Source organism: Coffea arabica, chromosome 8e (assembly GCF_036785885.1).
Source record: "Coffea arabica cultivar ET-39 chromosome 8e, Coffea Arabica ET-39 HiFi, whole genome shotgun sequence".
Lineage (NCBI taxonomy): Eukaryota > Viridiplantae > Streptophyta > Magnoliopsida > Gentianales > Rubiaceae > Coffea > Coffea arabica.
The window spans coordinates 39,337,469-39,355,705 of NC_092324.1; the positions used below are offsets into that span (position 1 = coordinate 39,337,469).

The following is an 18,237-nucleotide window of genomic DNA, read 5'->3' on the forward strand; positions in this document are numbered from 1 at the left end:
AATAATAATAATAATATAATATAATTATTTTTTTAAAGAATAATAAGTTTAATATTACCTTATCTTTTGAAAATTTGTCTAACTAAATTTAATGTTATTTTTTTCCAGTAGGGAAAGGGTGGAATTTTAAAAGTGCAGGAGAAGGGGGATTTGAAGCAATTTATTATAATTATGTTGCTATTATACATATTGTTTGATTTAAAGTCCAATAAATTGAACAAATTATACATTAAAGTGAACACTAATCCAATAGGAAAAGTTTTAAAGATAATAGTAAATCAAATGTAAACCTGTTTTTTTCCTTGTGGATAAAGTGCATATTTTTAAAATTGAGAGTGGTAAAGTGTGATTATCCCAAGGTCTAGAGAGGCAAGGTGTTACCCCTAAATAGTTCTCCAATTCTTATAATGGATCTATAGAATTACATTGCGAAAAAAAAAAAAAGAATTGAAATTAAATCTTTTGTAGAGATACCCATTTTCCAGGAGAGACAGTTAAAATATCGTGACAGTGACGTTTTGATACTGATACCACCAGGACCATATAAAAAAAAAATTCTTAAGATGCAAGTTTCGACCTATTCACCTAACCTTCCCTTTAAAAGCATCATGTTCATTTTCTGTGGTTCCTGTGTGGTGTGTGTTTTAAATGTATTAATACCCCCAAGTGATAGCCTAAACTATTAGGACGAATTCATTTAACCAATTGGTTATCTACTTAGCTTCCCAATTTTTATTCCGAAGGTTTTATGGTGGGTTCAAAATTTAATGACCTTATATAATCTCTATTTTTCTCTTCTAAGTTTAAAAACAAGGCACATCAACCTTTTTCTTAACAATTTTGGTTAAGTATTTCATATTTAACAATTTGACATACAAGAGTAACGGTAGTGTAATAAAAACTATTTTTTAAGAATACAAGTTTAATATTAGTTGATTTTTTGAAAATTTTGCTATATCATTTTGTTGTTATTACTTTGTCATTATCCTTATTGCTTGATTCAAAGTCTAGTAAATTAAACAAAGTATATATTAAAGTGACTGTTAATCCAATAGAAAAAAATTTTAAGGATAATAAACAAAATGAAAACATTTGTTTTTTTTTTTTACCTTTCATCAATTGGAGATTTTTGTATAGTAGATAGCATGGAGAAAAATGTATGTTGTTAGCAATAGAAAGGAAATAATATTAAGTTATAAATAATCATATATTAAAAGGCAACAACATCATTGTACACACTTTCTATGCATTTCTAACTTTGACTAGTTTTTATGGGGTGTAAAGTGTATATTTTGAAGATTGAGAGTGGTAAAATATGATTATCTCCAAAGTCTAGACGAGCAAAGTGTTAACCCTAAACAAATCTAAAATTTTTATAACAGACCCATAGAACTAAATTACAAAAACAGAAGAGGAATTGAATTTAAAATCTTTTTTTTGGTGATACCTATTTTCTAGGAGAGACAAATAAAATATTCCAACATAGCGACTTTTTGATACGTTACCACCAAGTATACAAATAAAATAAAATAAAAGAAAATCTAAACATATATGTTTCTTCCACTTCACCAAATCTGACATAGGTGGATGTCTACCACGATAAAGTAATCGACAACTAAAAACGCTAGTTTAGACTACGTGCTTAATAACCGTAATGAAGAAATAGATTGTCGATAGAGTTCTGACGTTTCCGGCTTAGGTATTGCGATATAAAGGACTTTTATTGCAGTCAATTTGTTTCTTTTTCTTTTTCTTTTTTTTGAAAAGAACACAGGGATTTTAATAAAAGATATTTTAACACAGTTTAATAAAGGATGCTAAAATTAGCGGTCCAATTACACTAAGCTTCTTGTCATCTTGTCATGACAATTTCAATCATTTTTGTTTTGAACCTCCAAGTTATCATCTTTCTTTCTTTTTTCTTATGACAAATATTTTTATTCTCCCCTAAAGAATATTAAGTGTGAAATCGTGATCTTAATAAACAAAATATGCTCTAACATACCAATTCGGGATGGGACTTTTATGAATTAGTAAAAATCAAATGAAATGATGAGCAAATTTTTTTATCTCGTAAAAGTTGATCCATTTAATTTGAAGTTTCTTTATTCTTTTGATTTTCACTTGTATTGAAAACTTGAAAAAGATAGTGTGCAATCATATGACGCTAACTAAAATCACTAGTTCTATATGAGAAGAGTGATGAAAAGTTAAATGTGTGATTTGATAAGTTGGAAAGAAATTAATTTGTGAGAAAGCATAACTTGTAATTAAACCTAGCAAATAGTTTTTAGAAAGATAATTTGGTTTTGAGCATTTTATTATTTTCCCTGTTCATGTATTTTCCTATATCGATTAGCAATTTAGAACACAATATTTTCACTCGGTTTTGTAGGCATTCCCAATTTTCGTTTTGAAAGGGGTAGAATGAAAAATAGAAGTTTTAAAATTATGACGAAAAGATTAGGGATAAAAGAGAGCATAATGGCCCCATATATTGGGGAATTGAAGTCAAAATTATGAGTTAGTTGAATCATCAAAAGATAGAGATGGAAGTTGATTGGAGTCCTTCTATGCAAGGATAGGAAACATGTGGTTTAGTAGTGTTTTTGGAGAAAAATCCACTTTTCATCCATAAATTTTGAGATGGGGACACATTTCATCCCCAAACTTTCAGATAAGCAACTTGAACCGCTCGAAGTACTTATTATAGATATTTGAGGCTCTATACCGGTGTCCTGTTTGTGGCCTTATTTAAAGAAACAAAATTTGTGTAAAATACCATCTACAGTGATAAAAACCTCTAAGTTATTGAGAAACACCAAAATGAAAGTGCATTAAATAGGATATCGGTGGCGGAGAAAATAAATGTCAGCATTTTTTTAAGACAGCTATTATGAGTTATCGTAAAGTTTTAAGACAAACAATCTAAAAATCATACCATCCAAACGGACCACGAAGTGTGAATATCTCATTATAGACTAATTAGTGACATCACAATGCCGTGGTAAAATTTGACAATGTGAATTGGCCGGCTAAAATTAGTGTAGATATATGATAATGACACTTTTCGGTAGGGGTGTGCAACGAATTCGAAATCAGTAAATCGAAAGTTTGAAATCAAAATTTTTTGAAATTTTGACATAGAAATTACCGATCAATTTCGAATTCAATTCGGAATTTGGACCGAATTCAAAAACCTGTTTTCCCTTTTTTTTTTTCTTTTTTTTAATGACTCATCACAAGTCTACCACTTCATACGAGAATACAACCATTCATCACAATACTTATACAACCATTCGTTACAATCTAAAGATGAAATACAAAACATCAAAATTGTCAAATAATACAAATGTAAGCAACAATTCCAGTCCAAATTTCACACAAATAAAGCAGCAACTATTTCAAATAAATCATAAGTGTAAAACAACATTTCAAATTTGCAACTTCCAAGAATGACCTGAAAAAAATATTCTACAGTTTCAAGTACTTTTTGAGACCCTCTTTCCTCCTTAATTCCCAAAATCAGAAAAAGAATAAAGAAAAGAAAACAAGCTCTTAGCATATCCTATAGTGGTGAATCCTTGGATTTTTTCTTTTTCTTGACGAAAGTGGAAACTATCAAAGCATTTGAAAGAGAAATCACTGGGATGATTGGCAGATGAGCTTGTTCTGTGTCAGTGAAATTAGTAACATCCGCAATGGCGCAATGCAGTTAGGGAGAGCGCAGAAAATAGATATGTTATCCACAAAGTAAAACGTGATCATTCTTATACACAACATACTCAAAGCAGTAGTTGGTTAAAACTACATATAACTTGTTCTCATAAATTGACAAGACTAGCTTTTGATCTTCAGGGCTCTTGCCATAGTGCTAGTAAAATAGAGCATACTCAGAAGCTGTTTGATGAAATGCCTAAGAAAAATAAACCAGAAACACAGATTAATAGCAATTATAGCATAGCCCATATTAAGTAAAATCACCCGCATACCTCAATTTGTCCTTGAAGATGAAGGCTGATGATGGCTAGCTAATGATGGCTTGAAGATGAAGACTGTCGGGCTTGAAGATGGCTAGCTTGATGGCTTGAAGATGAAGAATGAGAGTGAGAGACAGTGAAGATGAAAGCTGAGAAAGTAGGAAAGCTGCTCTTAGTTGAGCTCCTTCTCGACTGAAGACTGGCAGACTGGCGGTGGCGGAGGAGGAAGAAAGGTGAGAGACGAATTGACGAAGAGGCGAAAGAGCTTAATAGATTAGGTTTTGCACTTTTGCATTTTTGTCCTTTTTGGAGGTTGTTTTGTAATTTTTGTTAATTGTTAGATGTATTATTGTTATTATGTATATAATATAAATTTTATATTACATATATTGTAAAAAAATATTATATTATATATATAAAACAAATTCGAAATTATATTTCCGATTTCGATTTCCTATTTCGAAATCGGAATTGTCGATTTCAAAAACTATGTTTTCAAATTCGACCAATTTGAAATCGAAATTACCGAATTCCATTTCGAATTATCGAATTTGAAATTTCGAATTCAATTTCGAAATCGGTCGGTAAATCGGAATTTTTCAATTTTGTACACCGCTACTTTTCGGATTATAGGGTAACGCTGAAATTTGGATGCATAAAAAAAATAAAAATGAAGTTATTACATGATATATTGTTACTTCATTGAGACATGCATATGGTCTAAGTTTTTTTTTTTTAGTACAACATTATTACAATTGGAAGAGATTCTGGAAAGGAAACACAGTCAGGGGTAGGGATGGCAACAGGGAGGGGTCCCCCCGCCCCGTTGCCCATTAATTCCCCTCACCCTGGCCCCCGCCTAACCCTGCTTCCCCCACAGGGGCACTCGCGAGGCTAATAAAAATGTGTTATATAATTTTATTATAGTCAAATTGTAGCAAATAATCAAATATTAAAATATCAATATATCACCAAGTTATTATTCATTGTAATTTTACAATTGAAACTCATAAAAATAATCAAACAAAAGTTATTTGAATACAATCTAACATGATGAAACAAATACAACTAAAGTAGTCAATTTTTCACTTTTAACACAAATACAATCACTAAGTCATTATTGTGCTTTTTTTTTTTGAGGAAAAAGTATTATTGTGTTAAGCGTAATTAGAAATTTAGTATAAATGTATTAGTAAATTTAATATAACTAATTAATAATTTCTATTAGTATACATGCATAATTATTAGTATAATTGATAATATTAATTATATTACATATACTAATATACATTATATAATACATATAACTAATAATATCATTATTATAAGTTTATAACTAATTAAATTAAATATTATAGATATATAATTAGATACATACACATATATATTTACACATTATTTTTTTAAGGAGTGACGGGGCAAGGGATGGGACGGGGGTTTACTCTCTCACCCCGTTTCTAAAGGGCTCCGTCCCATTAACTCCCGCGAGCACCCACCCTAATTGCCATCCTTAGTCAGGGAATGCCTAGGGAGGGACTTAGTCCCTCCTCTGGTGGCCGAATGAGCTAGCTAAGTTGGTTATGGTCTAAATTAACCCCTGTATGTATCTTTTGTTTGACTTTTGTATGTAGTTAGGTATTGCTTTTACTTGTAGAAGAGTATGCGGATTTTGTCGTAGTTGGAGGTACTTTACCCAAGTTTGACCTTTTGACTCATCAAATTTGCTACTTTGGAAAAAATAAAAAATAAAATATTATTGCAATGCGCAAGGCACATGCTCCTAACTAGTTAATTAAAAGGATCAGAATACTATCAGAAAGATGATTGTCATGCCATGGTTGTAAAGATACAACTTGAGGTTGAACTTACAAGAAGTCAACCATATGCCAAGATCTGTAGATATTACCAATCAAATGCAAGCCTTACTTTGTTTACAGTGATTGGTTTTTCAAATCAGGCGATGGATCATGGATCATACATGGTTGCCAGCAAGCGAAGACTGTTTGCTCTTGATGCAGTTATTACAACAGTCTCTGTCATGTCTAAATCGTTAGAATCAAGGCCATTTGGAAGTCTCCAGTCAAAATGGTAAAGCAAAAGAGCTAAAGGAAGCTCAACATTGGCCAAACCAAATGCAATTCCTGGGCAAATTCTCCTTCCTGCACCAAATGGTAGATACTCAAAGTGACTTCCATTGAAATCAATGGAGCTGTTTTCAAATCTCTCTGGTTTGAAAGATTCTGCATCATCCCAATACTCGGGGTCTCTTCCGATTGCCCAAGCATTAACCAAGACTCTTGTTTTGAAAGGGATAATATATCCATCGATTTCACATTCCTCCCTACACTCTCTTGGAACCAACAAAGGGACTGGAGGGTGTAACCTTAGAGTTTCTTTAATCACTAACTTCAGGTATTGCAGTTGTTGTTGAACATCAATTTCTTCAATTGTGTTTTTTCCTCTGAAAACTTTCCTTATTTCACTCTGTGCCTTAGTCATCACACCTGGATTTCTGATCATCTCGGACATCGCCCACTCCACTGTTGCGGATGAAGTTTCAGTTCCCCCTGTAAACACATCCTGCATCAAAGTCAATGCCAAAATTATTTGTAAGAGACTAAAAGATGTAATGGTAGTAAGCAAAAAATTGGTTAAACACTTACAGAAAGAACAGCTTTGATATTGTCCTTGGTAAGTGGGATTTGAAGCTCACCGCTATCTTTAACTCTTAGCAGGACATCAATTATGTCTTCATTGTCCGATGCACCTGTTGCTATTTTTGTTCTTGCTAAGTTGTCCATATGCTGATCAATTATTTTGTCCAGAACTTTATCTAGCTTATAGCGGATATTTATCATTTTATTCTTCACCGAAAGGAAGGGATGAAGAATCTTGAACGATGGTAACAGATCAGAAACATCGAAGGCACTTGCTATGGAAGATGATTCCTTGATTAGCTGAAAGAATGCAAAATGATCGTCTTTGCTTACTTTGCCGAATGCTGCTCTGTAGAGAACCGAACTTGTGTATGAAGACATCTTTTCCGTTAAATCAATTGATTTTCCAGCTTTAGCCAGAGCCTTAATCGATGAGACAAGATGCAAAGCCTCATCTTGCCGAATAGATCCAAATGATCGGACACTTTTAGTACTAAGGAGTTCCAAGGTGCATATTTTGCGCATTTGTCTCCAGTAGTCACCATATGGACAGCATGCGATGTCCGAACAATTATACAACAAAATCTTTCCTGCTAGACTTTCTCCACGATTTGCAAAGGCAAGATCATGAGTTTTCATAATCTCTTTTGCTAAGCGGGGCGATGTTACCACAATCGAAGAAATTTCACCTAGCTGAATGTGCATCAGAGGTCCATATTTTTGAGCTAATTTTCTGAGAGCATGATGCGGTGGAGAACCTAACAAATGATGCATATGTCCTATAATAGGTAGTTTCCATGGGGATGGTGGTAGTTTCTGGGCTGTTTTTGATCTCTTCAATACCTTGATGAAAGTTAAAACAAAGGCTATGAACAGAAAGAAAGCAGTGAAGTTGAAGGGTAAATCCATTCTTTGGCTCTCTTGCTCTCTTTGCAGTTTGCACTACTTTTACGACTTTTTCTGCTCGCAAAATTACATATCAATACAGTAGGTATATGGATTACCATAGAAGCTTACTACATATATTCATGAGGGTACAAGTTACTTTCTAAGAGTTAGTTCTTAATTAGTTATCTCAATTATCCAGCACAACTTCTATGTCATATAATCTTTGTCAAGTTATACTGGTCCAATATTGTAGGTCAAACGTCAACATCTGCACAAATTGATAAATAGTACAAGTATGATAAACTTAAAATGTTTTTAAGGATATAATTTACTTGCTAAAAATTGAATCTTCATTTAATTATCTCGCCGATTGGTTTCAACTTACATATCATCTTCATTGAATAATAATAATGATTGATAATGGATAATCAGATCATGCAAGTATGATAATCACTGAGAATTAAATAAAGTAGTTTGGCTATCAGCTGAAGTGTCTCACAAATAATGAATTCCAAAGTGTTGATAGCATTGAACTGTTTCGAATCTCTTGCCGTTTTGTTGACATAAGCTATAAACGAGGAATAGGACAAAAAACAAAGCAATGAAGTTGAAGGGATGTTGCATTATTGCTGCCTGTATTTTTCATTTTGGCATCGTTGATTCTAAAGCCTTTGTTGATAAAACGTGCACATATCATTTTCACCGGGGAAATCATAAGGTGTATATTGGCCACATTTAGAATATAGAATAGGAACAAAATTGTTGACACTGAATTAATTATTCGAATATCACATTGGTTAATCCAAACTTACATAGTACCGCCTGTGAGTACCAACTACCCCTTCTGACCTATTAAAACTGTAATACTTTCTATTTTGAAATGTTTCAAAATATTTATCATGTTAAGAATGTTAAAACACTTTTTAATCTTTTTTTTCAATATAGTCCCTCCTTTTAATTATGTGCATATCACCATTCAAATTCAAATTATGAATTTGTGTGGATAAGATTAGAAAGAAAAGCACAACATGTATTCAAACCACTATTCTTAAAAAGTTTGATTCTCGAAACATTACAAAATAATCTTAGAAATAGGAGGGAATAACATTTAACTGATCTTAGAAGTCAATTGTTTTACCATTTTCATTCTTATGGGGGATCTTTTTTCCAATTGGCTCGTGTTGGTGTTACTAATGCCAGGGCAATTTTCTTTTCAAATGATGGATTTACCCTTTATAATTGGACCTTTTTTATTTTTACCATTGAAGGTTATATTTGACATTTTTGGAAGATAATTGTTATGACCAAAATGATTAATGATGTATTTTCTGAATGTCGCGCAGCATTTTTGAAATAAAAGGAAAGGTGTTTAAAAATGAGTTTTTGATTTTAGAAAATAATGAAAAATGGCCTAAATGGGACTTAGAAAATGCAACCGTTTGGGGCCAAAATAACAGTCTAAAAAAGGGTTTTTAGAAAAGGAGAATCACCACTTGGTATCGAGTTTAGATTTACTAAATCATCCAAAAAATATTTACAAAAAATGAAAATATATAAAACCCTTTTAAACGACTCCAAGTGTTTGAAAACGAGAGAAAAGGGTTCGGAAGTTGTGGTTGAAGAAAGGAAAGGCAAAGATTTGATCGACTCAAATCTAAAGCACCCTTTCAACCTAACCAAGATTAGTTGCGAGATTTAGTCAAAAATTTTCGTAATCCAACCTCTTAACTTATCACATTTGGATGCTTCTATATATAGATGCAAATCTAGATCTAGAGGATATCGGGAGAAACGAAATGATTCTTCAAAATTTAATTGGTACCAATCACATTAATTGTGAAACCCAAGAATAATCCCTTGAAGAAGTCATAAAATTGCAAAAGATGAGATTCGAAGAAAAGAAAATTATGATATATAGATAAATATATATGATCTAAAAGAGAAAAATGCAACATAACGGATACGGAAAACTAAAATTCATAACATAATTTTTCTTTTTATAGAGGGGTAATAGCATGCTAAGGTTAAGAAGTCATTCTCGCCTATTTCCCATATTCGAATGGTGACTCTTCTAATCTAGACAAGCAAATAGACTAACCTAATTTTCTAATTAGCTAAATGAAATGCAAGTCTAAATGATATGGTTTACGCATATAGGGATAAGAGAATACTATAAGAGGACATATCATGCAAATGAAAATAATCTAAAATAGAAAAAATGCATGAGATGTAATAAATGTCACACCAAAGTATGAATCTAGCATGTAGATAGTCTAAGGGTCTAGCATTAGACTAATCTATTTCTATATGTTCTCACTAGCGTGGACTAGTGAGAAATCGGGGAGAAAAGCCACAACTAGCGTTAGACTAGTATGATGACGTTATGAACTCATTATAAATACATAGCACGTAAAGTATATAGAGCATGTAAAGTACATAATCAAAACAAATAAACATATAAAGTACATAGAGCACGTAGAGCACATAGCACATAGACATAATATTTATATGCAAAACACTAGGAAAAGTAAATAAAAGACATAAGCACATAAACACACAAGTATACAAGCACATAAGACCTAACTATTATATTGGGAGACCTAACTACAATTTAAAAGGAAAAATGTAAGATAATAAACCTATCTAACTTATTTATTACATTTATCTAACTAATTACATTTCTTGCAAAAATAAAACCTATCTATTACATTGTCTATCTAATTACATTTCTTGCACAAGAGGATATAACCTATCTATTACAATTTGAGCATTTAAATACCCTCCAAAAAATCATAAGACTTAAATTAAACAAACTTAAAATGAATAAAAACTTAAAATAAATAAATAAAAGAAAAACACGTAACACATATAAACATATAGGAGCACATAAAAAGAGTTTAAAGGATAATAGGGATATTTCCCATTTAAATTAGCAGCTAACTGAGGGGAAAGGAGAGTTGTTTACTTTTTCAAAATCAACAAACGGGTCAATAAACCAATTTAATTGACAATTAATTATTAAAGATAAAAAACTTAATCTAATAAATTAACACTCCTAGCAATGCATAAAGAATCAAAGAGCCATGGGGAATCTTAATAATAAAAGCAACAAAGATTCTTAGGGACTAAAATGACAAAATCAAAAGTTATTGGGGGACAAGCATGAATTCATTAAAAATTAGGGGCTAAAATGAAAATTCTGCCAAAATAATTTTTACTACCCTATTATTCATAATATAATCAGATTTGAACTAATCAACCACCAAAAAATGATTTTGAGCCATCGAACCAAAAACTATTTGCATTAATTTCTAAAGTTGCCAAATTGAAAATCTAAATTTAACAAATTTATTTAAACCCCAATTATACTTAACAAAATTAGAATTAATTCACCAAAAGATGCATAAAACATATAAATAGAGATCAAGATTTTAAAAGGAAGAAATTTATTCATTTTCACAATTTTTGAGCATATCATAATTATGCAAATATTAAGGGCCAAAAATGAAAATTTCTTATGACCTATTCGAAATAAAAAACCACTAAAATCTTACAACAGCATGAACCAACAGTATCCTCTTTCTTTGATTTTTTTTTTTTTAGCAAAATTTCTCAGAAAACAAGATTCTTACACTTGGTAAGCATGTCCCTTACCTTTGTATAAACCCAAAATCATCACATTTGCATAAACAAAACTCCATAGTCGTGAACCCAAACTTATTCTTTTACTCATCATTTCACAAAACTTACAAAAGAAGTGTTGGTCCGTTTACACCAGAAACTAACTGTCTCTTGAATGTTGTAGAAGCAAGCAATCGGATGCGGAGGGTGAATGAAGGCGGCTCTTCCTTTCCTTGAAGAAATCAGGAGCTTCAAGAGTTGAGAAGGGGCCAAGTTCAAGCACGATTTTGAAGGGCTTTAATGATTACCAGCAAAAGACTTCAACATAAAAGTATATCCCTAGAAAATGCAGAAAAAAGAATCACCCCAAATAGATCTATAACGAAGGAGAAAAACGCATCAAACAAGGTTGGCCGATCAACCTTGTTTTTCTGGTTTGCTGAAATTTTTTTTTTCTTTCTCTCTCTTTTTGCTTTTAATCTCTCTCCAATGGCTGAAAACTAGTGAGTCTCTACCTCCTCTACCCTAAAATGTCCCTTATTGATGTATTTATATGAAACAAAAACCCTAAAACCTAGAAATGAGAGATAGGATGAAATGGGTTGATGTGTTTTTTTTTCTTACCCTTTATCAATTTTTGTTTAGTGTTTAAAGGATAGGATTTGAAATATGGTGAGATGTCTTTGTACCAACAAAGCCTTGGGGAGAAAGAAAGAGAAAAGAAAGAAAGAAAAATAAAGAAAAGAAAAATAAAGCCATGAAGGTTCGCAAAGCCTTGTACTGGTCCATTGTTGTGACTAGGCATGTCAATGAGTAGGATCTGGTTGGATCCCTTTGATCCCTTTGATCCAGATCCAAACTCATTTAATTTAGTTAGACCCAGACCCAGATCCCGACCCTTTTGGGTCTGAAAAAGTAAGTTCATACCCAAACCTTTATGGATCTGGGTATCCAATGGGTATCCATGGGTATTTTCTGAACATACTAAAGTAAAAATGTAATTAAAATATATAGAGTTCATAAATAATATAAATACCATCCAATTTTTGTTTTCAAATAATAAAATTAACATTCAACAAGTTGAATGCAATATTGTGAACTGAAAGAAAGAATTATTATTAACTACTTTTATATATTTTCAAAGATTCAACTGCATCCACATCCAATATTTTATTTATTTGCCTTTACCTTTTCTCCTTTTCTTGAAAAAGTTTGTACCAATTACAATGACAACTAAGATTAGTTTTTAAAAAAGAAAACAACCATAACATATATAAATATTTAGTCTTATTGAAGAAATGTAATATTGTACCTCTTTTCTTATTTAAACCTCAATGTTGGTAAATGTCTAGCAATCCAGCACTAAAATAGTGAATGAGATAAAGTCATTTGACTAAAGACCGATGACAAATAAATAATAGAATAAGAAAATTTATAAACACTTACTCATTTTTTTGATTCAATTCAATTATCAGTAATCATTAATGTTTCAACCATATCTAAAAGCAATTTGGCACGAGTTTCATCAATCACCTAACTACCAACATTAAATGCAGATTCTGATGCCATAAAATCTTACTATATTCGATCCAATAGCCATAAAATATTATATTATTTTATAAATTTACTAATATATATTATTTAATTAAATATATAGGGGTCTGGGTAAAATTTGGTATGGATCTGAATTTGAATATGGATTCTAAAAAATCAGACCCTACCCAGATCCATGCCTCTCTCACAGGGTCTGGGTTTAGATAGGGTCTGAATTTGAGAAATTAAATCCAAACCCTACCCAAATATATTGGGTTTGGGTTAGATTTGAGTAAGATTCGACCCATCGATATGCCTAGTTGCGACGATGAAGAAATAACAGCACGCATTGCACACGCGTATGAGGAGCTGCACTTTTTTTTTTTTAGGGAAGGAAAAGAAACGGGCCAATGGGCCTCTTCTTATTTTTCTTTCTTTCCTGGTTTTTACTGGGCTTCAGATGGGCTTTTGTTGTGTTTTGTGTGGGTTGATTTTGGGGTTTAGCAATTGGGTTTTGAGTGGATTTAGTGTTGGGTTCATTGTTGGGATTTTTATTGGGTTAGAAGCAAAAGAAAAGAAAAGAAAACAAACCTCTACTATTTCTTTTAATTTTTAAATTTAAATTTATTCTTTTTTCTCTTTTTTTTTTTTTTTTGCAAAAACCTACAAAACAAAATTAAAACGATTATTTAACCAATTTTTATTGCAAATAAGTAAAAATAACAATAAGAAATTAATAAATAAATATTAGTAAACTGGAGATGAACAAGAATTTAGTGTCTACACTGAAGCCTATGCATAGTCTAGCACTCTAGCTGTTTTACCGTCATTGGAGTAATTGATATTAAGATTATTTACTTTATAAGAAACCATTTTGGCATCCTCAAATTGGAAAAAGGGTCCTACTAAGCTGTCCAACCAGATTTTGTCAAACCAACCAGATTTGTCGTCGTCGATGTAATTAAGAAATTAACACTCCTATCAAACTTTTGAACCCGAATTTTGTATCTTATTCACAAATGCCACATATAATTTTATAAGAGTATTCTTTACCTAGAGAGAATGGATGATGTTAGACTGCCCACATATTTTCCTTCAAAAAAAAAAAAAAAGACAGCCTATATATTCCACTTAATTTGATAGAGTGCACCCATGAACGATTGTGCATATACAAGTCATAAGTATAAACCTTTTTTTTTTTTTAATAAAATTGCTATTGAGTTGGGGTTGATTTTACATTCTTTACATGATTGTATATTTTCTTAAGTGCATTACGCCAATGTTTCCTTCTAAGCCACAGTTAATCTTTATTTTAATTAGGAGTATAGTTGAGTTATTTTCATATCGGACAGTTCATTCCACTCAAGTTAATCAGAATAGAGTTCAAGCCTGACTGCATAGTAATTTTTATTTCTGAAGCTTAATTTGGGTAAGCTTGATATGTTAGGGTGGTTATTTATATTTAATCTTTGGTGAAAATCATCACCTATTAAACCCAAAATCTATATGCCGATTATTAAGAAATAAAACAACAGTAAAAATTGCGGAAGCGTACCTGGATTCATTTCGACAATCTGATATTTGAATCTCCAAAGATATTGGGGTGACCTTCCAGGTCAACACGTACTTGCCAATCCTTTTAGAGAGCCATTGGTATCTCTTTGGTATCTTTCCTGACGATGGGATATCAGGGAAGAGCTATATTTTGTGGTACTAGAAAATACGACAAAATAAGAATTCGTGTGACATGTGGACCATGACCCTATTTATAGGTAGCATTCCTGTTACCCTTTGGAACCCTATTTCAGCTGATCTATGAAATAGGAACCCTTAAATTTCTACACATTAAAGGCTCACACCCTATTAGATACATTAAACTCAAACTATATTTGATCACTTAAATTGGGCTTAACCTTAATTGACAGTTTGCAACACATAATTATTCACATATAAGTCCAATGTTGGATTAAGGATCCAACATGACAATGCATCGAGCCTGGATGCAGGTCAAGTTTAAGCTTCATCAAACTCAACCTTGATTTTTAGCGACCGCTCTTTCAAAATTCCCTTCAAACTTGAACTCACTTCCCACAATTATACTCATTCACAAAATGTAACGAATTCCATTGTAGTTGAAAAGAAACATTTTAATGATTACTCAATTTGAGATATATAAATAAAAGAGTGAACAACCCGATCATATACTTGGTATTTGTTTTATATGTAATCATAAAGAAGTTTGCTCAAAAAAGAGGCTAAGAATATCATCAAAAGATGATTACCATAATATAGTCACAAAACCATCAAGTTGAACTTGCTTGTTGTCAAAGAGGACGGCAGCATCTGCAGACATTACCAATTCAAGCTTTAGTTTGTACACAAAATTTGGTTTGTGGAACCAAGGATATATCATGGATCATATAAAGTGGCCTTCAAGCAAAGATTGTCTGATCTTGATGTAGCTATTCCAACAGTCTCTTTCATGTCTAAATCACTGGAATTGAGGCCACTTGGGAGATTCCAATCGAAATGATAGAGCAAAAGAGCTAAAGGAAGCTCAACATTGGCCAAACCAAATGAAATCCCTGCACAAATTCTCCTTCCTGCACCAAATGGGAGATACTCAAAGTGAGCTCCATTGAAATCAATGGAACTGTTTGCAAATCTCTCTGGTTTGAAACATTCTGGATCATCCCAATACTCAGGGTCTCTTCCAATTGCCCAGGCATTGACCAACACTCTTGTTCTGGCAGGGATGATGTATCCATCAATTTCACATTCCACCCTACACTCTCTTGGAAGCAACAAAGGGGCAGGAGGGTGTAGCCTCAGAGTTTCTTTAATCACTAACTTTAGGTATTGCAGTTGTTGAATATCAGTTTCTTCAATTGAGTTTTTTCCTCTGAAAGCATTCCTTATTTCACTCTGTGCCTTAGCCATCACACCTGGATTTCTAATCATTTCGGACATCGCCCAGTCCACTGTTACGGATGAAGTCTCATTTCCTGCTGCAAATATATTCTGCACCAAATTCAATGCATAAATTCTTGGTTAGAGACTAAAAGATGTAGTGATAACCGGACAAAAATTGGTCGAATACTTACAACAATAACAGCTTTGATATTGTTGTTGGTAATTGGAAATTGGAGTTCATCACTTCCTTGAACTCGTAATAGGACGTCAATTAAATCTTCATGGCCGTATTCACCTGTGGATGTTTTTCTTTCTGATAGGTTTTCAAGATGCTGATTGATTATCTTATCCAAAACTTTATCTACCTTGTGGTGGATGTTAAGAAGTTTAGTTTCCGCTGAAAGGAGAAAATGAAGAATCTTGAATGATGGAAACAGATCAGAAATATCGAAGGCACTTGTTAGGCGAGTTACTTCTTTGAGTAGCTGCAAGAATGCAACATGATCATCTTTGCTTACTTTCCCAAATGCTGCTCTGCAAACCACGGAACTGGTGTATGAGGACACTTTTTCTGTTAAATCGATTGGTTCTTGAGCACCAGCTAGAACCCTAATCGATGATATCAGATGCAAAGCCTCATCTTGGCGAACAGAAGCAAATGATCGGACACTTTTAGCACTAAGGAGCTCCAAGGTGCATATTTTACGCATTTGTCTCCAGTAGTCACCATATCGACAGCAAGCGATGTCTGAACAATTGTAGCATATGATCTTTCCAGATAGAAATTCTCCGCGGTCTGCAAAGGCAAGATCGTGAGTTTTCATGATCTCCTTCGCCAAACGCGGTGAAGTTACCACAATCGAAGATATTTCACCTAGCTGAATGTGCATTAGGGGTCCACAATTTTGAGCTAATTTTCTGAGAGCATGATGTGGTGGGGAGCCTATTAAATGATGCATATGACCAATAATAGGTAGTTTCCAAGGAGATGGTGGTAGTTTCTGGGGTTCTTTTGATCTCTTGATTCCCTTGATCAAAGTTAAAACAAAGGCTAAGAACAGAGAGAAAGCAATGAAGTTGAAAGGCAGTTCCATTGTATTGCTTTCTTGTTGGATGCTATCTTTGCAGTATTTTCAGCAACTACTTGGTCGCCATTAGACTTTCTGCATCTTCTTGTTTTATCCTATTTCAACTACTTGGTCGCCGTAGACTTTATGGCTAGTTTTACTTTAAAAAAAAAAATCATATAGATAATCTTGTAATGCGGTGGTGGCCCCAGGTTGAGTTTGATGGATTTATTGTAAATATTCTACTTCAGCTCTGTACCACACTAAAAATAAACCAAGAATGATACTCACGGAGGGTTGAGATTTGGGTAGTTAAATCCCTGGGAGCAATTCAAGAGTTGCCGGTTTTTGGGTTGACTTCTGGGAATAGGTTTAGTTAGTCAAATTTCGTTTCCGGAAGAAGAAGATACTCACGGAGGATTAAATATTGTAGTGTAGCTCTCAGCTTAAGTTTCTCGCCTAATATATAACAGTGAAGATATTTTTTTCTTTTTTATTGTCTTTTGCATCTTCAAAATGTGGACTAATTTCGGTTTGAATTTCTTTTAACTTGTATCATTTTTTCACTTTGCATTCTAAACTTCAATTTTGAATACTTTAAGTCCAAAATTCTCAATTTTGGACACTTTGTACCTTAAACTTTCAAGTTTCTTCAATTAAATCCAATTGATGATAAATTTAGCAAAATTAATGACATAAAGAACGAACGTATCAATGGTAATGCGCAAAAAATGATCAAAAGGTGTCAAAGTATCATAACAAAAATAAAATAGTACTTTTTCATTAATTCCTATCATCTTTTATCTCGTTAATTTTGTTAATGATAGTGATTAAAATCATATAAATCAATGACAATATGTTGAAAGTGGTCAAAAAAGTTAAGAACTTGCAGTTAGAACAAAATAGTATGTTTCCATTAATTTTAATTTTAATTTTAATGTAATTATTAATTAAATTTAAATGGGACAAACTTGAGAGTTTTGAGTATAAAGTATCTAAAATTAAAAATTTAGGATGTAAAGTGTTTAAAATTGAAGTTTAGAATATAAAGTAAAAAAGTAATACAAGTTTAGAGACGTCAAATGGAGTTAGTCCTCAAAGTATTCTAATTGCTGGTTTGTAAGAGTAAGATGTGAACGCAGGCATGCTGGAAAATAATTTTAATAAGATCTTCTTGATAAAAGTGCTGCTTATCACGTGCTATGCAGTGTCATTTAGAGTGTATTCTTTCTGTTAAATTGTTATTAAGAAGCTCGAATTCTAATTGTCTTAGTGCTTGATCGGACGCATTTACATTTCAGAATGATCATGAGTTGTCACTAAGCATTAATATGGCCTGGTTTGACCATTATCGGCTGTCTTTATTTTATTATTAATGAGTAATCATTCAGCTGAATTCTTGGATCTCAAGATCGAAATTGAGATAATTTACTCCAGCAAGAACTTGACAATCAACCACCAAAAAAAAAGGGATTAAGTCCCTCTCTGGATTGGAAGTCGAGATTTCGAAACTCACCTATAATGAAAAAAATTCAAAAAAGATGTCAGTTCACCCCTTTGATCTAGTCGAATCCGTAA

General features: G+C 32.5%; 2 protein-coding genes and 1 long non-coding RNA gene across 3 annotated transcripts; all 3 read right to left on the minus strand.

Annotated features, from left to right (window-relative positions):
• Positions 1 to 3,715: 3,715 nt before the first annotated feature.
• LOC140012619 (uncharacterized) lies at positions 3,716 to 4,297 on the minus strand. Its single transcript, XR_011819802.1, has 2 exons — positions 3,993 to 4,297; positions 3,716 to 3,916 (listed from the first exon to the last, which is right to left on the minus strand). It is a non-coding gene; the product is annotated as an uncharacterized lncRNA (long non-coding RNA).
• Positions 4,298 to 5,790: 1,493 nt separating this feature from the next.
• Positions 5,791 to 7,646, minus strand: LOC113703369 (premnaspirodiene oxygenase-like). Its single transcript, XM_027224710.2, has 2 exons — positions 6,644 to 7,646; positions 5,791 to 6,560 (listed from the first exon to the last, which is right to left on the minus strand). The coding sequence occupies exons 1-2, from the start codon at positions 7,544 to 7,546 to the stop codon at positions 5,946 to 5,948; spliced, it is 1,518 nt and encodes a 505-aa protein (XP_027080511.1). The 5' UTR covers positions 7,547 to 7,646; the 3' UTR covers positions 5,791 to 5,945.
• Positions 7,647 to 14,850: 7,204 nt separating this feature from the next.
• Positions 14,851 to 16,781, minus strand: LOC113702700 (premnaspirodiene oxygenase-like). Its single transcript, XM_027223828.2, has 2 exons — positions 15,784 to 16,781; positions 14,851 to 15,700 (listed from the first exon to the last, which is right to left on the minus strand). Exons 1-2 carry the CDS (start codon positions 16,684 to 16,686, stop codon positions 15,089 to 15,091), a joined length of 1,515 nt encoding a protein of 504 aa, XP_027079629.1. The 5' UTR covers positions 16,687 to 16,781; the 3' UTR covers positions 14,851 to 15,088.
• Between the last annotated feature and the right edge of the window lie 1,456 nt (positions 16,782 to 18,237).